At 43.5% G+C, this 26583-nt stretch overlaps 2 protein-coding genes across 4 annotated transcripts in view; one reads left to right on the forward strand and one right to left on the reverse strand.

The window, feature by feature from the left end:
- Positions 1-26098, forward strand: part of PARD6G (par-6 family cell polarity regulator gamma) — an 83170-nt gene extending 57072 nt beyond the window's left edge. The window contains exon 3 of the mRNA XM_064294359.1: positions 15109-26098. Coding sequence (XP_064150429.1) covers positions 15109-15965 — 857 coding nt within the window. The 3' untranslated portion in view covers positions 15966-26098. The remainder of the gene's footprint in view (positions 1-15108) is intronic.
- ADNP2 (ADNP homeobox 2) overlaps positions 1-26583 on the reverse strand; it is a 70590-nt gene that overhangs the window by 10705 nt on the left and 33302 nt on the right. For 2 of the 3 annotated variants that reach the window (XM_064294358.1, XM_010586674.3), the window contains exons 4-5: positions 13347-26404; positions 13080-13129 (exon numbers count right to left, since the gene is read on the reverse strand). In XM_064294358.1, the coding sequence (XP_064150428.1) occupies positions 23129-26404 (3276 nt within the window). In that variant the 3' untranslated portion in view covers positions 13080-13129; positions 13347-23128. Of the gene's footprint in view, positions 1-13079; positions 13130-13346; positions 26405-26583 lie in introns of those variants that run through there. The other variant, XM_010586675.3, reaches the window with a different exon arrangement.

The raw sequence follows: 26583 nt of genomic DNA on the forward strand, positions 1-26583 counted from the left end.
TAACCCCGGGAGGGGGACCAGCCGGTTCCACGGGCGGCGTGGGACGCAGCCGGTAGGAGAAGTCCCCGGGAGGCAGTGACTGGTCTTGGAGCAGAAAGAGCAGCGTCCGAACCGGGGAACCGTCCCGTAGGGATTTGGACTGGACGCAGGTGGCTTCATTAACATCTGAATAGCCTGAGCCAGAGGGAGAACTCTGATAGGGATCTGACTGCATTTTTTTTTTTAGCGGATTTTCTGGAAAAACTAGTTTCCCAGTGATGGCTCGGAGACAACAATCCATATCAAACCACTTAAAGAAGCAGACCGTGACAGCTTCTCCAACCCCCCAAACAAAAGAATCAAAATCTTTCCCAAATGAAGATACAATCTTGGAATTATCAGATACAGAATATAAAAAACTAATTTACAGAATGCTTAATGATATCACAAATGAAATTAGGATAACTGCAGAAAAAGCCAAGGAACACACTGATAAAACTGTTGAAGAACTCAAAAAGATTATTCAAGAACATACTGGAAAAATTAATAAGTTGCAAGAATCCATAGAGAGACAACATGTAGAAATCCAAAAGATTAACAATAAAATAACAGACAACGCACTAGGAAGTCAGAGGGGCAGACTCGAGCAATTAGAATGCAGACTGGGACATCTGGAGGACCAGGGAATCAACACCAACATAGCTGAAAAAAAATCAGATGAAAGAATTAAAAAAAATGAAGAAACCCTAAGAATTATGTGGGACTCTATCAAGAAGGATAACCTGCGGGTGATTGGAGTCCCAGAACAGGGAGGGGGGACAGAAAACACAGAGAAAATAGTTGAAGAACTCCTGACAGAAAACTTCCCTGACATCATGAAAGACGAAAGGATATCTATCCATGATGCTCATCGAACCCCATTTAAGATTGATACAAAAAGAAAAACACCAAGACATATTATCATCAAACTCACCAAAACCAAAGATAAAGAGAAAATTTTAAAAGCAGCCAGGGAGAAAAGAAAGGTTTCCTTCAAGGGAGAATCAATAAGAATATGTTCTGACTACTCAGCAGAAACCATGCAGGCAAGAAGGGAATGGGACGACATATACAGAACACTGAAGGAGAAAAACTGCCAGCCAAGGATCATATATCCAGCAAAACTCTCTCTGAAATATGAAGGCGAAATTAAGATATTTACAAAGACAAGTTTAGAGAATTTGCAAAAGCCAAACCAAAGCTACAAGAAATACTAAAGGATATTGTTTGGTCAGAGAACCAATAATATCAAATATCAGCACAACACAAGGTCACAAAACAGAACGTCCTGATATCAACTCAAATAGGGAAATCACAAAAACAAACAATTAAGATTAATTAAAAAAAAAAATACACATAACAGGGAATCATGGAAGTCAATAGGTAAAAGATCACAATTATCAAAAAGAGGGACTAAATACAGGAGGCATTGAACTGCCATATGGAGAGTGATACAAGGCGATATAGAACAATACAAGTTAGGTTTTTACTTAGAAAAATAGGGGTAAATAATAAGGTAACCACAAAAAGGTATAACAACTCTATAACTCAAGATAAAAACCAAGAAAAACGTAACGACTCAACTAACATAAAGTCAAGCACTATGAAAATGAGGATCTCACAATTTACTAAGAAAAACGCCTCAGCACAAAAAAGTATGTGGAAAAATGAAATTGTCAACAACACACATAAAAAGGCATCAAAATGACAGCACTAAAAACTTATTTATCTATAATTACCCTGAATGTAAATGGACTAAATGCACCAATAAAGAGACAGAGTCACAGACTGGATAAAGAAACACGATCCATCTATATGCTGCCTACAAGAGACACACCTTAGACTTAGAGACACAAACAAACTAAAACTCAAAGGATGGAAAAAATTATATCAACCAAACAATAAGCAAAAAAGGAGTAGCAATATTAATTTCTGACAAAATAGACTTTAGACTTAAATCCACCACAAAGGATAAAGAAGGACACTATATAATGATAAAAGGGACAATTGATCAGGAAGACATAACCATATTAAATATTTATGCACCCAATGACAGGGCTGCAAGATACATAAATCAAATTTTAACACAATTGAAAAGCGAGATAGATACCTCCACAATTATAGTAGGAGACTTCAACACACCACTTTCGGAGAAGGACAGGACATCCAGTAAGAAGCCTAACAGAGACACGGAAGATCTAATTACAACAATCAACCAACTTGACCTCATTGACTTATACAGAACTCTCCACCCAACTGCTGCAAAATATACTTTTTTTTCTAGTGCACATGGAACATTCTCTAGAATAGACCACATATTAGGTCATAAAACAAACCTTTGCAGAGTCCAAAACATCGAAATATTACAAAGCATCTTCTCAGACCACAAGGCAATAAAACTAGAGATCAATAACAGAAAAACTAGGGAAAAGAAATCAAATACTTGGAAAATGAACAATACCCTCCTGAAAAAAGACTGGGTTATAGAAGACATCAAGGAGGGAATAAGGAAATTCATAGAAAGCAACGAGAATGAAAATACTTCCTATCAAAACCTCTGGGACACAGCAAAAGCAGTGCTCAGAGGCCAATTTATATCAATAAATGCACACATACGAAAAGAAGAAAGAGCCAAAATCAGAGAACTGTCCCTACAACTTGAACAAATAGAAACTGAGCAACAAAAGAATCCATCAGGCAGCAGAAGAAAACAAATAATAAAAATTAGAGCTGAACTAAATGAATTAGAGAACAGAAAAACAATTGAAAGAATTAACAAAGCCAAAAGCTGGTTCTTTGAAAAAATTAACAAAATTGATAAACCATTGGCTAGACTGACTAAAGAAATACAGGAAAGGAAACAAATAACCCGAATAAGAAATGAGAAGGACCACATCACAACAGAACCAAATGAAATTAAAAGAATCATTTCAGATTATTATGAAAAATTGTACTCTAACAAATTTGAAAACCTAGAAGAAATGGATGAATTCCTGGAAAAACACTACCTACCTAAACTAACACATTCAGAAGTAGAACAACTAAATAGACCCATAACAAAAAAAGAGATTGAAACGGTAATCAAAAAACTCCCAACAAAAAAAAGCCCTGGCCCGGATGGCTTCACTGTAGAGTTCTACCAAACTTTCAGAGAAGAGTTAACACCACTACTACTAAAGGTATTCCAAAGCATAGAAAATGACGGAATACTACCCAACTCATTCTATGAAGCTACCATCTCCCTGATACCAAAACCAGGTAAAGACATTACAAAAAAAGAAAATTACACACCTATATCCCTCATGAACATAGATGCAAAAATCCTCAACAAAATTCTAGCCAGTAGAATCCAACAACACATCAAAAAAATAATTCACCCTGATCAAGTGGGATTTATACCAGGTATGCAAGGCTGGTTTAATATCAGAAAAACCATTAATGTAATCCATCACATAAATAAAAGAAAAGACAAAAACCACATGATCTTATCAATTGATGCAGAAAAGGCATTTGACAAAGTCCAACACCCATTCATGATAAAAACTCTTACCAAAATAGGAATTGAAGGAAAATTCCTCAACATAATAAAGGGCATCTATGCAAAGCCAACAGCCAATATCACTCTAAATGGAGAGAACCTGAAAGCATTTCCCTTGAGAACGGGAACCAGACAAGGATGCCCTTTATCACCGCTCTTATTCAACATCGTGTTGGAAGTCTTCGCCAGAGCAATTAGGCTAGACAAAGAAATAAAAGGTATCCGGATTGGCAACGAAGAAGTAAAGTTATCACTATTTGCAGATGACATGATTATATACACAGAAAACCCTAAGGAATCCTCCAGAAAACTACTGAAACTAATAGAAGAGTTTGGCAGAGTCTCAGGTTATAAAATAAACATACAAAAATCACTTGGATTCCTCTACATCAACAAAAAGAACACCGAAGAGGAAATAACCAAATCAGTACCATTCACAGTAGCCCCCAAGAAGATAAGATACTTAGGAATAAATCTTACCAAGGATGTAAAAGACCTATACAAAGAAAACTACAAAGCTCTACTACAAGAAATTCAAAAGGACATGCTTAAGTGGAAAAACATACCCTGCTCATGGATAGGAAGACCTAACATAGTAAAAATGTCTATTCTACCAAAAGCCATCTATACATTTAACGCACTTCCGATCCAAATTCCAATGTCATATTTTAAGGGGATAGAGAAACAAATCACCAATTTCATATGGAAGGGAAAAAAGCCCCGGATAAGCAAAGCACTACTGAAAAAGAAGAAGAAAGTGGGAGGCCTCACCTTACCTGACTTCAGAACCTATTATACAGCCACAGTAGTCAAAACAGCCTGGTACTGGTACAACAACAGACACATAGACCAATGGAACAGAATTGAGAACCCAGACATAGATCCATCCACGTATGAGCAGCTGATATTTGACAAAGGACCAGTGTCAATTAACTGGGGAAAAGATAGCCTTTTTAACAAATGGTGCTGGCATAACTGGATATCCATTTGCAAAAAAATGAAACAGGACCCATACCTCACACCATGCACAAAAACTAACTCCAAGTGGATCAAAGACCTAAACATAAAGACTAAAACGATAAAGATCATGGAAGAAAAAATTGGGACAACCCTAGGAGCCCTAATACAAGGCATAAACAGAATACAAAACATTACCAAAAATGATGAAGAGAAACCCGATAACTGGGAGCTCCTAAAAATCAAACACCTATGCTCCTCTAAAGACTTCTCCAAAAGAGTAAAAAGACCACCTACAGATTGGGAAAGAATTTTCAGCTATGACATCTCTGACCAGCGCCTGATCTCTAAAATCTACATGATTCTGTCAAAACTCAACCACAAAAAGACAAACAACCCAATCAAGAACTGGGCAAAGGATATGAACACACATTTCACTAAAGAAGATATTCAGGCAGCCAACAGATACATGAGAAAATGCTCTCGATCATTAGCCATTAGAGAAATGCAAATTAAAACTACGATGAGATTCCATCTCACTCCAGCAAGGCTGGCATTAATCCAAAAAACACAAAATAATAAATGTTGGAGAGGCTGCGGAGAGATTGGAACTCTCATACACTGCTGGTGGGAATGTAAAATGGTACAACCACTTTGGAAATCTATCTGGCGTTATCTTAAACAGTTAGAAATAGAACTACCATACAACCCAGAAATCCCACTCCTAGGAATATACCCTAGAGATACAAGAGCCTTCATACAAACAGATATATGCACACCCATGTTTATTGCAGCTCTGTTTACAATAGCAAAAAGTTGGAAGCAACCAAGGTGTCCGTCAACGGAGGAATGGGTAAATAAATTGTGGTATATTCACACAATGGAATACTACGCATCGATAAAGAACAGTGACGAATCTCTGAAACATTTCATAACATGGAGGAACCTGGAAGGCATTATGCTGAGTGAAATTAGTCAGAGGCAAAAGGACAAATATTGTATAAGACCACTATTATAAGATCTTGAGAAATAGTAAACCTGAGAAGAACACATACTTTTGTGGTTACGAGGGGGGGAGGGAGGGAGGGTGGGAGAGGGTTTTTTATTGATTAATCAGTAGATAAGAACTGCTTTAGGTGAAGGGAAAGACAACACTCAATACATGGAAGGTCAGCTCAATTGGACTGGACCAAAAGCAAAGAAGTTTCCGGGATAAAATGAATGCTTCAAAGGTCAGTGGAGCAAGCGCGGGGGTCTGGGGAACATGGTTTGCGGGGACTTCTAAGTCAATTGGCAAAATAATTCTATTATGAAATCATTCTGCATCCCACTTTCAAATGTGGCGTCTGGGGTCTTAAATGCTAACAAGCGGCCATCTAAGATGCAGCAATTGGTCTCAACCCACCTGGAGCAAAGGAAAATGAAGAACACCAAGGACACACGACAACTAAGAGCCCAAGAGACAGAAAGGGCCACATGAACCAGAGACCTACATCATCCTGAGACCAGAAGAACTAGTTGGTGCCCGGCCACAATCGATGACTGCCCTGACAGGAAGCACAGCAGAGGACCCCTGAGGGAGCAGGAGATCAGTGGGATACAGACCCGAAATTCTCATAAAAAGACCAAACTTAAGGGTCTGACTGAGACTGGAGGAATCCCGGTGGCCATGCTCCCCAGACCTTCTGTTGACACAGGACAGGAACCATCCCCGAAGACAACTCATCAGAAATGAAAGGGACTGGTCAGCGGGTGGGAGAGAGACGCTGATGAAGAGTGAGCTAATTATATCAGGTGGACACTTGAGATTGTGTTGGCAACTCTTGTCTGGAGGGGGGATGGGAGGATAGAGAGAGAGGGAAGCAGGCAAAATTGTCAAGAAAGGAGAGACTGAAAGGGCTGACTCAAGAGGGGGAGAGCAAGTGGGAGTAGGGAGTGAGATGTATGTAAACTTACATGTGACAGACTGATTGGATTTGTAAACGTTCACTTGAAGCTTAATAAAAGTTATTAAAAAAAAAAAAAAGAGTAAGAGGAAAGAAAAATTAGGCATCTAAGGCATCGCTTGAGATGCAGACCAAGGGAAAAAAAATGAAAAGTAATAACACCTAAAAAAAAAAAAAAAAAAAAAAAACTTAGAAATAGAACTACCGTACGATCCAGCAATCGCACTCCTTGGAATACATTCTAGAGAAATAAGAGCCTTTACGCAAACAGATATATGGACACCCATGTTTACTGCAGCACTGTTTACAATACCAAAAACATGGAAGCAACCAAGGTGCCCATCAATGGATGAATGGATAAATAAATTATGGCATATTCACACAATGGAATACTATGCATCAATACAGAACGGTGAGGAATCTGTGAAACATTTCATAACATGGAGAAACCTGGAAGGCACTATGCTGAGTGAAATTAGTCAGTTGCAAAAGGACAAATATTGTATAAGACCACTATTATAAGAACTTGAGAAATAGTTTAAACTGAGAAGAAAACATTCTTTTGTGGTTATGAGGGGGGAAGGGAGGGGAGGTGGGCGAGGGGTATTCACTAATTAGATAGTAGATAAGAACTACTTTAGGTGAAGGGAAAGACAGCACACAATACAGGAGAGGTCAGCACAATTGGACTACACCAAAAGCAAAGAAGTTTCCTGAATAGACTGAATGCTTTGAAGGCCAGCGTAGCAGGGGTGGGGGCCTGGGGACCATGGTTTCAGGGGACATCTAAGTCAACTGGCATAATAAAATCTATTAACAAAACATTCTGCTTCCTACTTTGAAGAGTGGCGTCTGGGGTCTTAAACGCTAGCAAGCAGCCATCTAAGATGCATCAATTGGTCTCAACCTACCTGGATTAAAGGAGAATGAAGAACACCAAGGACACAAGGTGATTACAAGCCCAAGAGATAGAAAGGTCCACATGAACCAGCGACTACATCATTCTGAGACCAGAAGAACTAGATGGTGCCCGGCTACAACCGATGACTGCCCTGACAGGGAACACAACAGAGAACCCCTGTGGGAGCAGGAGAGCAGTGGGATGCAGACCCCAAATTCTCATAAGGCCAGACTTAATGGTCTGACTGAGACTGGAAGGACCCCGGTGGTCATGGCCACCAGACCTTCTGTTGGCCCAGGACAGGAACCATTCCCGAAGCCAACTCTTCAGATATGGAATGGAATGGACTGGACAATGGGTTGGAGAGGGATGCTGGGGAGGAGTGAGCTTCTTGGATCAGGTGGACACTTGAGACTATGTTGACATCTCCTGCCTGGAGGGGAGATGAGAGGGTGGAGGGGGTTAGAAGCTGGCGAAAAGGACACGAAAAGAGAGAGTGGAGGGAGAGAGCAGGCTGTCTCAGTAGGGGAAGAGTAATTGGGAGTGTGTAGCAAGGTGTATATGGGTTTTTGTGTGAGAGACTGACTTGATTTGTAAACTTTCACTTAAAGCACAATAAAAATTACTTAAAAAAAAAAAAGGGGTATCCAGGGACTCTACTCTCGGGGTTTCTGCAGACTCTCAGACCAGTAAGTCTGGTGTTTTTTTGTGAATTAGAATTTTGTTCTACACTTTTCTCCAGCTGTGTCCAGGACCCTCTATTATGATCTGTGTCAGAGCAGTCAGTGGTGGTAGTCGGGCACCATATAGTTGTGCTGGACTCAGTCTGATGGAGGCTGTAGTAGTTGTGGTCCATTAGTCCTTTGGATACCCATTGCCTGTGTCTTTGGTTTTCTTCATTCTCCCTTGCACCAGGATGGGACCAGTGGAGTATCTTAGATTGCCACTGAAAAGCTTTTAAGAACCCAGACACTACTCACCAAAGTAGGATGTAGAACATTTTCCTTATAAACTACATTATGCCAATTGAGCTAGAGGTCCCCAAGACCATGGTCCCCAGCCCTCCGTCCAGTAATTCAGTTCCTCGGGGAGTTTGGATGTGTGTATGAAGCTTCCATGACCTTGCCTTGGTCAAGTCCAAAGTATTGTATACTGTCTTATCCTTCACCAAAGTTACCACTTACCTATTGTTTATTAGTGTTTTTCCCTCCCCACCCCTCCTCTCCCTCATAACCATCAAAGATTGATCCTTTTTGTGTGTAAACCTTTTCATGAGTTTTCATAATAGTGGTCTCATACAATATTTGTTCTTTTGTGATTGACTGATTTCACTCAGCATAATGCCCTCCAGATTCATCCATGCTGTGAGATGCTTCCCAGATTCATCATTGTTCTTTTTCATTGCATAGTATCCATTGTGTGTATGTACCGTAGTTTATCCATTCATCTGTTGATGGGCATGTAGGTTGTTTCCATCTTTTTGCTATTGTGAATAATGCTGCAACAAACATGGGTGTGCATACGTCTATTGTGTGATGGCTCTTAATTCTCTAGGATATAATCCTAGGAGTGGGATTGCTGGATCTTATGGTATTTCTGGCTTTTTAAGGAAGCACCATATCGTTTTCCAAAATGGCTATACCATTTTGCAATCCCACCAGCAGTGCATAAGAGTTCCAATCTCCCCACAGCCTCTCCAACATGTGTTATTTTCTGTTTTTTTGATTCATGCCAGTAGTGTTGGGGTAAGATGGTATCTCATTGTAGTTTTGATTTGTATTTCTCTAATGGCTAGTGACTGAGAGCATTTCCTGGTGTGTCTGTTAGCTGCCTGAATGTCTTCTTTGGTGAAGTGTCCATATCCTTTGCCCATTTTTCAATTGGATTATTTGTCTTTTTGTTGTGGAGGTGTTAGATTTTCCTCTAGATTTTAGAGATTAGACTTTGGTTGGATTTATCATAGCCGAGTCTTTTTTCCCAGTCTGTAGGTTCTCTTTTTATTCTTTTGGTGAAGTCTTTTGATGAGCATAACTGTTTAATTTTTAGAAGATCCCAGTTATCTACCTTATCTTCTGGTATTTGTGTATTGTTAGTTATGGTTTGTATCCTGTTTATGCCATGTGTTAGGGCCTCTAGCGTTGATCCTATTTTTTCTTCTGTGATTTTTATATTTTTTGGTTTTATATTTAGGTCTTTGATTCATTTTGAATTAGTTTTTGTATATAGTGTGAGGTATGGGTCCTGTTTCATTTTTTTGTAGATGGACATCCAGTTTTGCCAGCACCATTTGTTAAAAAGACAGCCTTTTCCCTATTTAATGGACTTTGGGCCTTTGTCAAAGATCAGGTGACCGTAAGTGAATGGATTTACATCTGGGTTCTCAGTTCTGTTCCATTGGTCAATGCGTCTGTCACTGTACCAGTACCAGGCTGTTTTGACTACCATACCTGTATAGTAGGTTCTAATGTCAGGTAGTGTGAGTCCTCCTATTTTAATCTTCAATAGTGCTGTACTTATCCGGGGACTCTTCCCTTTCTATATAAAGTTAATGATTAGTTTTTCTACCTTGTTAAAGAATGCTACTGGTATTTGGACCAGGATTGCACTGTATTGGTAGATTGCTTTGGGAAGAATTGACATTTTCAAAATGTTTAGTCTACATGAGCATGGTACATCCATGAGCATGGTATGTTCTCCCATTTATGTAGGTCTCTTTTGGTTTCTTGCAGGAGTGTTTTGTAGTTTTCTTTTTATATGTTTTTTACATCCCTGATTAGATTTATTCCTAATTATTTTAATTTTTTTTAGGGGATATTATAAATGGTATTGCTTTCCTGATTTCCTTTTTGTAGTTCTCTTTATTGGTGTATAGGAATCCAACTGATTTGTGTATGTTTATTTTGTATTCTTCTACTCTGCTGAATCTTTCTATTAATTCCAATAGTTTTCTTGTGGAGCCTTTTGGGTTCTCTTTGTATAGTATCATAAACCAAAACAAAACCCGTTGCTGTTGAGTCAATTCTGACTCAGTATAGTATCATATCATCTGCAAACAGGGACACTTTCACTTTTTCCTTACCAATTTGGATGCCCTTTATTTCTTTTTCTTGCCTTATTGCTGTAGCTAGGATTTCCAGCACAATGTTAAATAGGAGTGGTGATAAAGGGCATCCTTGTCTTGTTCCTGTTCTCAAGGGGAATATTTTCATCCTTTTTCCATTAAGAATGATGTCGGCTGTTGGTTTTGTATATAAAAAAAAAAAACCCAGATGTCCTTTATTATGTTGAAAAATTTCCCTTCTATTCCTATTTTATTGAGTTTTTATCAGGAATGGATGTTGGGCACCACTCATGTTTTTGACAGAACATTCCTGTCACAGCTGCCTGCAAAGAAAACAATAGTCTGCTTATCTGCAGTTAGAATCAAAATATTTTTAACCTTTTCATGAGGGATTCTTAGATGACTACATAATTTCTCACCATATTGATGACTGTGGTGAAATTCTTTCCCAGAGGATCAGTGTTAGCCAATATGAATTCATTAAATGCTTCCAGTTGTTTCCACAGTAGTGACCCTGGCCACAAGACACCCCACCCTCCCTGCAGGCCCCATCACAGGCATCCTGAGCAGTAGAGCTCCCAGTTTGCTTAGAAATAGTTTGTCCATGTGGGCAGGTGGAGCAGCAGGTCTCAGGATAATATGGTCTGAAATCGCTCCGGGTTTTCTCTGCCCGACGTAGTGGGTGCGGCCCTTTGATGACGAGGCCAAGGGTATCAAGGTGTTTCCCACAGCGACACAGCTTCAAATTCATGCCAGAGTCAGCCCGGCTTTCCTGCCAAGAGGAAGCACAGTCTCAGCCACTGGAAGGGTGGGCGCTGGCCTGGAGACCTCCATGATTTCATCAGTCACTCCAGATGGCCCCAGGGGAGCTGGCCTCTCTGGACTTTCCACTTGTGACACGCAGCTATGCTGGGAGATGGAGCCTTTTTGCATGTCTGGTCCTCATCTGGATGGCTGATGGAAAATGAAAAAGGACCTTTCCCCCAAAGTGGCAATCGTCACTTGGCCTCTTCCTGGACCACATTTGGTCTGTGTGTCCTCAGGGCTCCCCCCATCCTCATGGCCCTTGTCCTCACAGCTTCCCCCATCCTCCTGGCTCTCCCCATTCTTATAGCACCCCCACCGTCCTCACAGCCACTCGTCCTCATGCACCCATCCACATGGCCCCCTGTTCTCACATGCCACCCTGTCAACTTCACATCCCCCCCACATCGTTTCCTCCCTACACACTCATACCACCCCACCCCACCCACCCTCATGGCTCCCTTCCTCATGTGGCAGGCGATTGCCCTCGTCCTTCTACCTTCACGTCTTCCTCCCCAGGGCTTCGAATGGGTTCTTCCCGGTTCATTCACAGACAATGAAGCAAAACTGGAACAGATCTGAATTTTTAAAACATAGGTGAACCAGAATGATAACCAGAATGGGAAAAATTACAGGTCGAAGCCCTGCTAGAAAATCTCCCTTTTAGAAAACAAGGGCAGTGTGTGCGTTGCATAGCAACCAGATCTCTTGACTGGCAGAGTTGGAAACAACAGTGACCCACTCAAAGATGGTGACTGACACTTTGCAGCTTTGAACGTGTGTCACTCTCCACAGTCCTGCCAACAATTCAGTCTCTTCTATCAGGCTCCTGAAAGGGCTCGTCATGCCTCTTCTGAGTCTCCCATTCCAGGGCTTCAACTCGTAGTTTTTCTTGTTCTGGTTATCGTTCTCATTCACCCAAATTTTTTTTTTAATTTGGATCTGTTCCTATTTTGCTTTGTCAGCCATGACTGAACTGGTTTGAACCAGTTTGAAGCCTTCTTCCTCCCTTTGTTCAAGTCCTGTCAGAAAGTTCTTCTGTCAAGGACAACGGCACACAGGCCATGAGAGGCAGATTCTGTGAATTCACAGCCCTACTCTTGGGTAACAAGGCTTTGTGAGAGGGTGGAAGAGCTTTAACCCATTTCAGGCACAGATGTGCTAATATTCATGTAACATTAGGAGAGTATTTTGTAAGAAAATATTTCTTAGAATCATCGTTAGTATAGAAATTTTTAATCATCACAGTTTTATAGGGACAGACTTTTATTTCTCGCCCTGTTGAAAGACAAGTGGGAAAAAAAATTTTATTTGAATTTAGCAAAAATATGAACCAGGATATAGAGAGAGGGTGGGCGGGTATTTGCCTTAACATGTAACTACCTTAACTGTTTTCTTTGTGGGAAATGTAAAATTTTAAATATTGCCTTACAAAGAAGCTGTGACAGTTTTTGTTATTATAAAAAGCTATCTTAGAAACCAGAGTTGGAATATTCGGAATGGGGCATTTGAACACTTTTTTTTAAGACACTTGGGAATTTTTGTCTGAAAAAGTCACATGCTGGGATTCATAGTTGAGAGGAGGTGCAGAGGCTTTCTCCATGTTATGCCCTGGTCTGCTACCTTACTGGGTTGCAACCTGTAAAGCATGATCGTAAAGGATTGTCTAAATTCATGAGGGATAAAAATCAGGATCAGCACAAAGCCAGCTCCTATGAGGCAGAGGTCAGATATATCGCTGCCTTCCCACGTCTCCATAATTTCTGACACCAGCTGCTCGCCCATGATACTCTCTACTTCTCTGCAGGGTTCCATAATTCATTGCAACAACCACAAAGAACAGACTATACTCACAGTTATGCAGTTTATTAAGGAACAAACTGTAACTTGAGATCAGGATCAACCTGGAAATGACAGGAAAAACTTGGGATGAATGTCAGAAGCACACAGCCCTCCAGTGATCAGCAGGCATGGCTTCTCTGCTAAGCAGCTGTTTTCTCTCCCAGATCGCTCCCTTCTCTGCTGTGCAGCCCTCTCCACCTTCGGCTTCTTGCCATTGGCCTCTCTGCCACTAACTGGCCCAGCTCATAGCCAATATAGCAGCTTACTCAGATCTCTTACCTGTGTTCTGCCATAAGGGTTCTATGCAGTCAGGCTTCTCCATCATCAGCCTCTCCACTGCTAACTGGCCCAGCTCACAGCCAGTGTAGCAGCTTCAGGACCATCCAGCTCCCACATGGCTCTGTTTCTCTGCAAGCCCTGCTCTCTGCCAGCATCTTTCTCTCAACCAGGAGGCCTCTGAAAATCTCTGCATTTCAGCCATTTATATAGCTCAGTCCTTATAAGGCAGGGTCTCCCTCACCAGACCAGAGTTCAACCAATCCTCAGTTACCTATGAGATGTCAATCAACTGCAGTCTTAATTACCAAGCAAAAGCATCAAACTATCAAGTTGTTTACATCTTACCCAGGAAATGTCAATCAACCTAGGAAATTCCCTTGGCAAAAGTAACAAACCCTCTGGGGTAGAAAACAACCTCAGAGCCTCCCCACCCAAGTTGTTTCTCCAAAGAACTGGGGCAAAGGTAACTCTTCAGGGGTTAGGGGAAAAAAACATCCGAGCTGTTTTTCCAATGAGCCAAGGTAAAAGGACACATAAAGGAACTCATTTCACCACATGTCCTTAGCAAGCAGAGGGCATACTGGGGAGGGGAGGTACATGAGCCACTCCAAGCAGGCACCCTGGTTGGGAGGCAAGTTGTTTTTGTGTCCTCACACCTTCATTATGTTGCACTGGGGTGTGGGCACTGGGTATCCCTTCCCCGTCCTGAGCGTCTGGGCTTTCCTCACTGAACCCACCCAGTGCCTGGTTCAGATAACACACCTAAACCTGAAGGTTGGCGGTGGTACTACAGGAGAAAAGGCCTGGGAATCTGTTTTCATTAACATTACAGCCAGAAAAACCCTGTGGAGCAGCTCTATTCTGTGACACATGGGGTTGCCATGAGTTGGAATCAGCTCAACAGCAACCAACAACAACCAGACATCAGCAGGAATGACTCACATTTCCATATGGAGTACTGAGAAACATCTTACCCTTACACTGAGTTACTAGTTAGCAAACACTTTACAATTCATGGTGCTTGCAGATAGGAGGAAACGAAGAAATTAGGAAAGGACTCTTGTCATTTGTGATCAACCTAGAAGAGAACCATGTCTCTTATTTGGAAGAAATATCTAGGGAAATTGCTTTTAAGAAATCAATTGTGTAAAATCTTGAGACACCCTCTGATCCAGCCTTCTGCATTCTCTTTGGGTCTCTGAGTCTGTGCTCCAGCTCCTGAGTCACATGCCACCATCAGTCGGCTATTAATCTCTTTATTGCAGTCTCTTATTCCTGCTTCTTAAGCTTTAATTAAGGAACCCTGGTGGCATTAGTGGCTAAATGCTCAGCTGCTACCTGAAAGGTTGGCCCTTCAAACCCACCCAGCAGTTCTGTGGGAGAAGGACCTGGCGATCTGCTTCCATAAAGATTACAGCCTAGAAAACCCTATGCAGATACCGAGATAGCTCATTAAGTTACTCCTATGTGTTTACACAGAATTCTGTCATACAATGTGGGTGAGAGGCTATTTGAGACTTTCCAGGAAAAGTGAGGCACAACGAAATGGGTCGATAGTTCCCCTTCTAAGTGTTTGTGTGTGACTGTGCAAGAGTCACTTGAAACACGATTTGGCTTTGGCTTCTAATTGCTGCAGCTTCCTGCTAGGGCTCCTGGTGGCTCAAGAGCTGGGGTAGGGGCTGGCAGTAGCTGGCCTTCCTTCCTGCCCCATCACTGCCTGCTTGTGACTGCGCCGCTAACTGTTGTCTCTTTGCTCTTGCAGAGGAGGCGGACGGTTGCAACTTCGGGGCAGGCGCCCTGTCCAGAAAGAGGCGGGTGCTGGCGGCCCTGCGGGAGGAGGGCCTGCGCCGCCGCGCGCCCCCAGCCATTGGCCTGCCGCGAGACTTCCGGCCTGTCTCTTCCATTATCGATGTGGACATCCTGCCCGAGACACACCGCAGGGTGAGGCTGTACAGGCACGGCTGCGAGAAGCCACTGGGATTCTACATTCGGGACGGCACCAGCGTACGAGTGACCGCCCAGGGCCTGGAGAAGGTCCCGGGTATCTTCATCTCCCGTATGGTGCCCGGCGGCCTGGCAGAGAGCACTGGGCTGCTGGCTGTCAACGACGAGGTGCTCGAGGTGAACGGTATCGAGGTGGCGGGGAAGACGCTGGACCAGGCCACGGACATGATGATCGCCAACAGCCACAACCTCATCATCACGGTCAAGCCCGCCAACCAGAGGAACAACGTGGTGCGCAGCAGCCGCACATCCGGCAGCTCCGGCCAGTCCACGGACAGCACAGCCAGCCCTTACAGCCTGCCGCCCGCGCACGTGCTGCAGAACTTCCACCCGGACGAGATGGAGAGTGACGAGGAGGCCGACATAGTCATCGAGGGCGCTCTGGTGCCCCAGCCCGCGCCCCGGACGCAGCTGGCACCTCCGGGCAGCCTCACACGCATCAATGGCGCCAGCCTCGCGTACCGGCTGAACAGAGACCTCACTCTCAGTGGCTCAGGGCGTGAGGGCAATGGCAGCATCCACAGACTGCTCAGCTCCCTCAAAGCAGATCCCCGCCACAGTCTAGCCCTTCCCCCGGGAGGTGTCGAGGAGCACGGGCCAGCTGTCACCCTCTAGCAGCTCCTGGGTGTGCCTTGCGCATCCCCTGCAGGCCATCCGTGCAGAGCTTTGCTGAGACACCGGCTGGGGAAAGTGCTGTAACAGGAGGCGGCGAGAACTGACACACGGTGATGAGATGAGTACAATTTCCACAGGGAAATATTTTTTTAATTTTTATTCCAATTGTAAAATAAGAAAAATTGTATACTTCTACCTGCTCCTTTTTTGTTTCTGAGTTTGTTTATCCTCTTCTCCCACAAATGTATTCTCTATTTCAACTTGCTGGCTAGAAAATAAAAATACTCTATTTTTATAGGATTTCTCCACAGAACTTAAAAGGTGTTATATTGAGGTCTGCGTGCAGTTCCTGGCTCCTTTGTAAATTGATAGAAAGGATCTGACCATGTGCAGAAAATATTTCCTTTAGTTCATTAAAAGTGAAGCTTTATAATTACTTCCTTCAAATGGCCAAATTATTATTTATTTTTTTGACTGCATCCTGTAAAAGTATCCTGGGATGCTGGCAGACTTCCTGGGGCTATGCTCCACAGAGGCGGCCTGGCAGGAAGGTGATGGGACTGACATGTAAAAGCGAACACATCAGAACTTGTGATAGATGTGGCCATTAAAGATGAAACAAGCCGTCGCATCATTTTAGTTGCTTTTCAAATGCTCCGATAGGTGCCGGGCTTTGCACATCACAGAAACGGTGGTTCCATGTCTCTGGGCCGTGTGGGGGCTTCCTCAGAGAGGGGCTGCCTTCAGCCTTCTAGGGATGCAAAGTTGGGAGCACCCAGCTTTCCTGGATTGGAGCTTGGTAAATTACATTTGTGGTCAAAACCAGCACTCACCAAGTGGTGATGAACCAATTCTCTGCATGTTCTTGCAGTGGCAGAGGCCTGAGGGCTGCGGTTCTGGGTGTGGGTTGTCCTGCATCTAACACAGCCACAGCTCTAATCATCATCAGTCCCATCAAGACATGCCATTTCCTTTGGAGCACAGAGGGTGAGGGTGGGTTTCTCTTGTTTCTAACAACAATCTCATGGACTTTCGTTGATTTTTAACACAGATTAAGTTTATTATTATCACTTTCCTTTGATCCTCTAGTCATTTACGTATTTAGTAACTTTCAAGGATTGTGGTGGTTATATGCCGTCAAGTTGATTCTGACTCAGCGACCCTATAAGACAGAGTAGAACCGCCCCAGAAGGTTTCCAAGACTCTTATCTTTATGGGAACCGATTGCCAGTTCTTTGTCCCGTGGAGCAGCTGGGTGGGTTTGAACTGGTAACCTTTCGATTAGCAGCCCAGTATCTTAACCATTGTGCCATGAGGCCTCCTTTTTAAAGGCTTACCTGTGTTTAATCCAGTGAAATTTTATATGAACTGTATTTTCTGTTCGGATACAATGTCAGGGAGAAAAATTTTACATTTGTACTTTGAGTACTAAACTTTGACCAAATAAAGGTTTCATACACACGGTGAAGGCACTCCCAGGTGGCCACACTGCCCTGTGGCCAAGTTGTCAAGAGCTCTCATAACAGACAGAAAACTGTCACAAAGTTTTTATTTTTCCTGAATTTATTAACAATTTTTTTCTCTCGAAAGCATCCATTGGGCAGAAATAGCTTTTATTGGGTAGTGGTGGTTCCTGCATCTTGGTTTGGTTGGTTGGTTGGTTGCTCCTCCAACATGCAGGGGGATTACGATGCTAAGGTGGGGGCCTCGGGTCTTCAGAGGATGAGGATCCAGAGTCCCCAAACTTTGGGGCGCTAGCGAGATGTAATAGCGTCGTCTGACAGCAACACATGCTTTTTACTAAGACGAGTATTATTAAAGCCCAACTAAATGCTGTTACTACCACAAATGAAATGTCCTTAGTTACTGCTGGTTATTGGACATCTTGTTGAATAACCACGTCTGCTGCCAAGAAGGAGTGTTATACTTACCATTTTAAGTTGTTACGTAAATGTGAGTAATTTTTTAAAGGAAAGAAAAGAGGCTTACTGATAACCTGTGCATTCCTGTTTGCGATTCTGGGAGTTACAAGCAGCTTGGGTATGTTTCTCTACCCTGATGTGTACTGTGCCGTTTTCTTAACAACAAAACAAAACATACTGTGTACTACAAAGTATTAAAGTTTTCCTGGTTTTATATATCAAAGAATAAAAACTTCTTGCTTCTGAGTTAACAAAGTACATTGCTACATTTTAGTGATAAACTAAACTCATCACTTCAACCATGTGCCATTTTTCACTTCATCCTCACAGGGTCCCTATGAGGCAAGGACTTGTGTCCACAGTTTACAAAGGAAAAAACAGGTGGGTGGCAGAATGGGAAATAGCTTACTTTTAGGTAAATGGTAAATAATTTAACATTATAAATTTTCCATATTATGAATTGTAAACTGTAGGAAATTAACTCCAGAGAAAATGATTTATTCCAACTAATTCTGAAATTATATTTGAAAGTATGACCTCACGATCTTAAATTTGTACACAGCGAACATGTCTATATGGTTGCCCAAATTTGGTTTGTAATTTAAATACTAGCAAAATTTTTATTGGAAAAGCCTCCCTTCTGAAAAGGACTATATATTTTCTTTTTAGTTTAAAAATAGACAGTCACTTTGCTCCTATCACTTCATGAGCGGGATAAAGGTGGCTTGGGGAGCACCTCCTTTAGAAGACTGGGAAAAACTAACCTTTGCTACAACTTACCAGCATTACGTATATTATGAGAATGGCTGCTGTTATTTCTGATCTCTCTTCTTTTTCCAGCCTGACAACACAGTGGGCATAAAGGCCGCTTTCAGATACAAAAGGCTTTGATTTTATTTTTATCTCTTACACGGTGGTCCTCCCAGACCGCAGGCCCGAATAAGCACACAACGTGCGTCATTACCATGGATATTTGAGGCTGATGATGTGGGTAAACTCGTTGTAGCTGTACAGTATGAAAAGTCTGATGTAACCTAGACCTCAACATTCATCGGCTTCTAAGTCACACATTCAGCTTTTTATTCAGGTGGTCACAAATCAAGAAACTCCTGAATTTAGAACCCAAGAGAACAGGCAACCGACTTTTAGTATCTGTCAAGTACTGGGTACTGCCATAAGTAATTGGTATGTTCTTATGGCACATTCACTGAAATGAAAATAGCTTCTCTACATAGCATCTGTATTGCCAAAATCATCTTTTTAACTTATAATGTTAAAGACCAAGTAGTAATTAGGGCAAATTATCAAAAACTAGAATAATCCTAAAGCTGAGATTTGATACCTGCATAATCAAAACCAAACCAGTTGCTGTCAATTCTGAGTCCTGGTGACCCCATGCTTGTCAGAGTAGAGCTGTGCTCCACAGGGTTCTCAATGGCTATTTTTGGGAAGTAGATTGCCAGGCCTTTCTTCCAAGGTGCCTCTGGGTGGGTGCCCACCTCCAACCTTTCAATTAGCAGCCGAGCAAGTTAACTGCTCATACCACTCAAGTCACTTCATCTGCATAACAGAGAATCTAAATTCTAGAAAGCACAAGTTAACAGGTGTGTGCTACAAACTAAAGCTTTTAAATTAGGAATGTATAGTGCTTATTTACTTTCATTGCAAATGAAAAAGAAATTGGTCGGAGAAAATTGAAATTATAATCAGATAAAAATGAAATTAGGCTTAACAGTTTTTAAAGCTAAGCAAATGAAACTTTCTGGCAGTAGCTCATGGATGGAATTTTTCTTAGTGATAAAAGTTAAGGACTTAGTAAAATGGGAGACATCGTTAAGTGCTGAACAACAAAACCCTGTGTGTTTCTTTAGTGGTTTTTTCTCACTAATGCAACCAGGAATTCCTCACTAGTAAAATGATAATGTGATTATCATTCAGTGAATTTATTACAAGCATTTAGAATGGTATCGGCACATGGTAAGTACTCTTCTAGCCAACGTTACCTTGTTATGGTTGATGTTCATCGAACCAAAACCAAACCAAACCCGCTGCCATCAATTCCAATTCATAGTGACACTATAGGAGAGAGAACGGCCCCATACAGTTTCCAAGGAGCAGCTGGTGGATTCTAACTGCCAATCTTTTGGTCAGCAGCCATAGGTCTTAACCACTGCGCCACCAGGGCTCCGATGTTCATCAGGATGCCCTATATATCTTGATACCTAGAGAGCACTGTACAAGTCTAGAGGTGGCATTAAGTGACACATCACCTTAAGCAAGTAAATTAACTGACCTCTGAGGGTGACCAGCTTGTCCATTTCCTCAGGACTTTCCCAGTTTTAGCACTCAAAGTCCCGAATAGACCAGGATGGTTGGTCACAACTGGAGCCCGTTTCTTCATCCCATAAAATGTAGCTAAAATGATGCCTACAATGAGGTTTACACTGGATAATACATGTAGAGAGGCAATATCTCATATCACCCAGGAGCACACAGCCAGGTCACCACATCCTTAGCGCAGCTGTTCCACTTTCCTACTCTAACTTAGGGGAGTTATTGACTTTCTATTCCTCAGTTTCCCTCTGTGTAAAATGGGATACTACCACTTGCTCTGCATAACTGTAGTGAGGATTAAATGTTAAAATGCATACCGTGCTTGAAACAGTGCATTGAACAACAGTAAGCACTAAGTATGATGGATTCTGATTATTATTAAAACAGCCCACTTCTGCTTTGGCAAGCAGCTGATACATGTTTATTACTTAATAGGAAGACCTGCTAAAAAGAAACTTTGTCCCCCAGTAAAAACTAGGTTAGAGTTTGAGAGCTGGGGTTGTTCTGGGTTTTTTTCCCTTTCTCAATTACTGAGAGTAAATGGTCACTAATTGTCGCCTTGCTTAGTGAACTCTAAGAAATACAGGACTGTACCATAATCCTCAGACTAAGAAGGATTTTAAAAAGGATAACAGAATTCAGAGACACTAGTGTGCCATATTTAAGTTGTTTTTATAATAATTTTAAGTTGCTCCTACATAGGGAGATTAAAGAGATTTTTAAGTATACAGCTTTTTGTAACAATCATATAAGAACTGTCTCCTGGATTTCTATCCATCTTTTCAATGACAGTCCAAAGAAGTCTTCACCACTGAACTACCAATCAGTAGTTTTTCATTTTCAAGCAATAAATTTACTTACTTACAACAGCTCCCACGCGCTTTTTTAAACTCAGCTGTTACCAAATTTTGATCTGTAAAGCCTAAAACCTTGTTTCGTAACCAGCATAGAAGACTCAGCATCAAAGTTGCCCTGCAGCTAAAAAGCACTAGAAATCAGAATCCTGTATTACAGTGGTTCCATCCGGGTGATTCTACCCCCTGGGAACACCATTAATGGCTGAAGACATTTCTGTTTGTCATAACTGGGGGTGCTACTGACATCTAGTGGGGAAAGCCAAGGGTGCTGCTCAACATCCTCCAATGCATAGGGGAGTCGTTGTCCCCCACAACAAAGCATCATCTGGCCCAAACTGTGAACAGTAGGAGGCAGGCACACAGTGAGGTGGCCTTGTTGGCGCTGCCCAGCCTGGCCCCTCCACATTGCACTGAGGACAGCCAAGAAGAAAGCGAATCTCACAGCACCAATATCCTCCTCCTCCCATACTTCCGGGAGACCACTACAGAAACTTCATGGACCTCTCGCCACACTTATCTTGGTCCTTTCTTTGGGCTTATCTTCACAATGGCAAATAAAGTATTTCAGAAAATGAAGGTGGTATCTCTTTCCATGTTCAGGTTACTCCTATATAGTCATAGTAATGTTTTAACCATTACAAGAATTTAAACAGTTCTATTTGTGGTGGTGTAACAAGTTTTAATTCAAAATAGACACTCTGAAAACAATAGGTTAAAAATAAAGTTCAACAAGCTCTCGTTCTGAATTTATAACAGGACGCCGACCGTCACAGAGGAGTTTCACAATCGCCTTAGAAATGCACAGTATAGCCGTACATGCAAATGTATATGTTTTACAATTCACACAGAACATTACTGTATTTCCCAGAGGCTCAGTCAATACTCAGACTATTTCTGCCTAGAGATCCGCTAGCAGGCTCCTCTGCTGATATTGCCATACTGAAGGCTGAGCTGGCTGGTCTCCATTACTGGCTCTGGTGCTTTAAGTAATTTTATATTTTGTGAAGGAAACTAGGTTTACCCATCCAAAGAATACAGTGGAGACCCCACCAGTTCATCGTCCCATTAACCTGGACAACCTGATACTGGAAAGCCCTAGTACTCCATTTACTTCTATGAAACTTCATCAAAAAATTGATATACCAACCATGGAATTATTACCTCTTGGCCTACTCACTTCAGGTTGTCCCCTGAAAACCTACGTTTAAATTTCAATTGGTAACCACACTCAGGGGTAAAAATTTTATTCCTGAGTAACATGGTCCTTCTCTTTTACTAGTTTACGAGCAGTTAGATTTTTTTTTTTAATGTTTATTCTAAAGGCACTAAAGATTTACTGTCTTACCTTTGAATGGAGAAATTATCACGATATCAAAAAGAGGAAAAATGTCTACACTGAAAAGTATTTCTGCATCTACAGAATTACTTTATTTGTAAAATAACTCTTTTGATATATGCACTATATACCAGACTCCAGGTTCAGGTATTTTAACAAATGAAAACATTTGGTTTTCTATGAGTTATAGTAAAACCAGCTGAAAGGGAAAATCAAAGTGATAATCTAATAAGCAGATACTTTACAGAGAAGAAAGCATACAGCGTAGTGCGTCCTGAAGGAGCAGGCACCCATCTGAGCACCCACCACCACCTGCGGCATGGGGACCCCTCGGGGAGAACAATGCCTTAATTTGCAATTAACCAACGTTCTGAAATGGGCAAAATCTCCTTGAGCAAAGAAACAAATAGCATTTTGGATTTCAGTTTTTATCAGATACTGACACTACGGGGAAAATGAGGCGTGCATGAAATATCAAAGATTCAATTTACATGACAGGGAAAGAACTAAAAAACAAAGTTACAAAATCAAACCACAGGAAACAATAAATGTGAAAAACCTATTCTTTACCTAGTAGTCTTTCTGAGCACCTGAAACAAGCTAAAGAGCAGCATAAAGACCACTGAATTCATTAGTTCAACACACTAGTCTGGAAAATAACATTTTTAAATTTCAATTGAAAAAACTGCTAATTACCTAGTTTAGATTTATTTTTTACAAGTTCTGCGGTTGATACTCAAAGTTCAATTTGTGTTTTACATTTTTAAGTTCAGACATATCAAAGCCTAAAAGTACAGAAGGTTTGTGATTTTTTATTGCTTTCATGCAAATGTATCTTCTTTTTCCAAAAAATGAAGCCACATCAATTTTCCACACCCACAACAGTGACGACAGCAGTTCTATTTCCTTTTTACTGGGATATGGTCTCTTATGGAAATAATCCCTCAGAAACTGTTTCTGCGCCTCGTAAGAACGGTCCTCATACTTTCTGGGGTTCAATGCTAAGATCTGAAGCGCGTCGTCATTAATAAGCAGTCCATCTGTCCTGCCCTCATTCTTCTGTCTCTTGAAAGGCATAGCACTCGCTGCCTTCTCTGGCGCGGGTGCGGGGTCGGCATCAATGACGAGGGGCTGCTCTTCCCCGGCCCTCGGGTCATCTACCCCAGCGTGGCTGTCGGGCAGCTTCCTCTTCACAGAGAAGCTGGACTCGTGGATCACCTCCCCATTGACCAGGAGCAGCCCGCTGTTGTCGATGAAGCTGGGCTGCAGCTGCAAGTCTGAGCTGCTGTCCTTCGGAGCGCTCCGGCACCGCAGCAGGTGGATGGCGATGGCCGCCAGGGTCATGTTTCCGGTGTAGACCCCACAGCAGTGGATGCACTTGAATGCTGGCGACTTCAAGACCGTGTGCACAGTTGGTGTGATGTGGTGCCTCTCCTTCAGGTGCACCTCGTATGCCTCCGTGGTCACAAAGGTGCCAAAGCAGAAAGGGCAGGTTAGCACCTCCCGGCCAGGGTTGCTGGTGGTGCCCTCCGTCTGGGGCCGTACCTTAATGTACACGGGTACAAGCGCCTTGGAGTGTATCCCCGCCAGCACTGCCAAGTAGACTTCCCGCTCACCTAGCTCGTCCTTCGGCAAGAGGGTAATGAAGTCAATGTGAGGAAAGAGCAGGCTGCCGCTGGCGTCGACATCCAGCTGGAAGCCTCTGTTGCTGTAATCCACAGACAGCCTCTTCTTCTCCAGGTGTGTGGCCTTGCAGTGATCCGAGAGGCCCCTGAGGTCATGGAACGTGGAGGGGCAGAACAGGCACCCCAGGCCATGTGTCAGCAAGTGGCGGATGAGCTCATCCTCTGGGATGAGGCATTTGCAGGACAGACATCGGACAGTCTTCTCCTTCATCCACTTCAGGAATGGTGCGCAGGCCGCGAGTTTCTCTGGCTTGAGCCGCTTGACAGTGACGGGCTTGGCCTCACTATGCTTGTGTGCCACCTCCACATGCACCTGGTACACGTTGGAGGGAAAAAGCTCATTACAGACAGGGCAGGTCTTCCACTGCTTGGCCTGCTTGAGGGCCTGGCTCGCCTCAGACATGGACGGCGAGGCCTGAACAAACATGCTCTGAGGGGTGCTCACCACCATGGGTGGTGGTGGCAGGCCAGCTGCCCCAGGCTGCAACAGCTGGAGTGGCATCTGGGGTGGGGCAGCGGCCGCGACACCCCCTGGTGGCATCGGGAGTGTGACCGAGACTGGAGCCAGTGTGTATGTGGGGATGCCGTTCACCTCCTTCCCAGTGGGGATGAGCTGCCTGAGGATGGAGCCTGAGGTGAGGAAGGTGGTATTCGGTGCAGTACCAGGCCTGACAGGCTGGCTCATGGGCAGGAGGCTGGTACTAACAGACTGGCCGCCAAACTGCAGGACACCAGGCCTCACAGGCTGGCCCACCGGAAGAACGCCTGATACAACAGGCTGGCTGAGTTGCAGGACGCTGGGACCCACACTCTGGCCCACAGGCAGTACCCCTGATGAGACCCCCTGGGTCGGAGGAAGCAGCCCCGATGGGACCACCTGGCCTGCAGGGAGCGTCCCAGATGTGGCCTTATGGCCTGTGGGGAGGACCTTCAATGGAACAGTCTGGCCAGGGGGGAGCACCCGGGATGGGACCGTCAGCCCAGCAGGAAGCACCCCTGACGGGGCCGTCTGGCCAATGGGGAGCACACCCGATTGGACCATTTGGCCAGTAGGAAGGACTCCTGAAGAAGCCGTCTGTCCTGGAGGAACAACCCCTGCAGGAGCCACCTGGCCTGCAGAGAGTACAGCTGGAGGGACTGTCCGCCCCACAGAGAGCACCCCTGGTGAGACAGCCTGGAGAACCCCAGGGGCAACTGCGTGCCTTACAGGAAGGACTCCAGGCCCAGTGGGCCTGTTCCCCGAGAGAGCTCCAGGCCCAGGAGGTCTGTTCAGGGGCCTCACGGGCTGACTGAGGGGTAGAATCCCTGGGCGAATAGTCTGGTTCATGGGGAGAACACCGGTCCCAGCAGAGTTGGCTACGGGCCCAACAGGTGGGCTCAGGGGCAGGACAGCAGGACTCACGGGATGGCTGAGCCGGACGCCATGAGACATGAAGACGGGCTGCGGGACTGGCGTCTGCAGAGCCAGGCCATTCTGACCCACTGGCAGCGGGCTGGAGACGAGCGCCACCTGGGACTGGGCGATGGCAGGGGGGGACTGGGGGGTGAGTCCTCCAGACGTGCCCGAGGCCACGGAGACAGGCTGAACTAGGGTTTGACTTTGGCTACTCTGCGGCAAAGCAAGGTGGAAGCAAGGAGGGGTGGCTGGAACGCCGGCAGCGCTGTTGTTAGGCGGGACCGCCAAATTTGCAGCTGGTTTTGGAGCAATGTGCATTTGCTTCAAAAGTCCAGCTTTCTTAATATGTTCTGAAATCACAGATCTAAGCTTATTCTCCAAGTCTCTGTGTATATCTGATGTCAAAATGTGATACATTAAAGCATCCTGGCTGCTGGCATTGGCACTGCATTTTTTACAGTAATACTTGTCTGGTGGTGGCGTCTTCTCAGCAGGAAGAGGGTTGCTGGCCTTCGACTGCTCGCCTACCTCCTCGGTCCGCAGGCCAAAGTAGCCATTAATTAGGTGGTGGAAATGGGCAACCAGCACATGCTTCTTCATGCTGTAGTACAGAGTGTTTGAAAAGTTACATTTCAAACATGTAAAACTTATAACATCATTCCTAGATGTTTTCGCCTCACCTAAAATATTCACTGTGTAGTTCTGGACTTTCCGAGCAGGTGTGTGAAACATCCTCAAGTGCTTCCCCACGACTTTGGGTTGAGACACAAATACACAGTTTGGGCAAGGGACCACCAGCTCTTGGTCAAGTTCATCTTCGTGGTAACGATGTAAATGGTTTCTGAATGAAGTAAGCACCTTTGTCGAGTATTTACAGAGGCTACAGCAGTATGGTTTTGTTCGGTATCTCTGTTAAAAGAAAGAAAGTCTTCAGCATAGTTTAATAAAACTATCAGAGGCCACATCTTTTCTATTCCATGAGTATGATTCCCTTTTATTTTAATTTGCTAGATAATTTAACACTATCAGTCCTCAAGGAATAACGTTCTTTCTAAGCCAGAGGTCAGCAAGCTTCTTCTGTAAAGGGC

This window comes from Loxodonta africana, chromosome 11 (assembly GCF_030014295.1).
Source record: "Loxodonta africana isolate mLoxAfr1 chromosome 11, mLoxAfr1.hap2, whole genome shotgun sequence".
Lineage (NCBI taxonomy): Eukaryota > Metazoa > Chordata > Mammalia > Proboscidea > Elephantidae > Loxodonta > Loxodonta africana.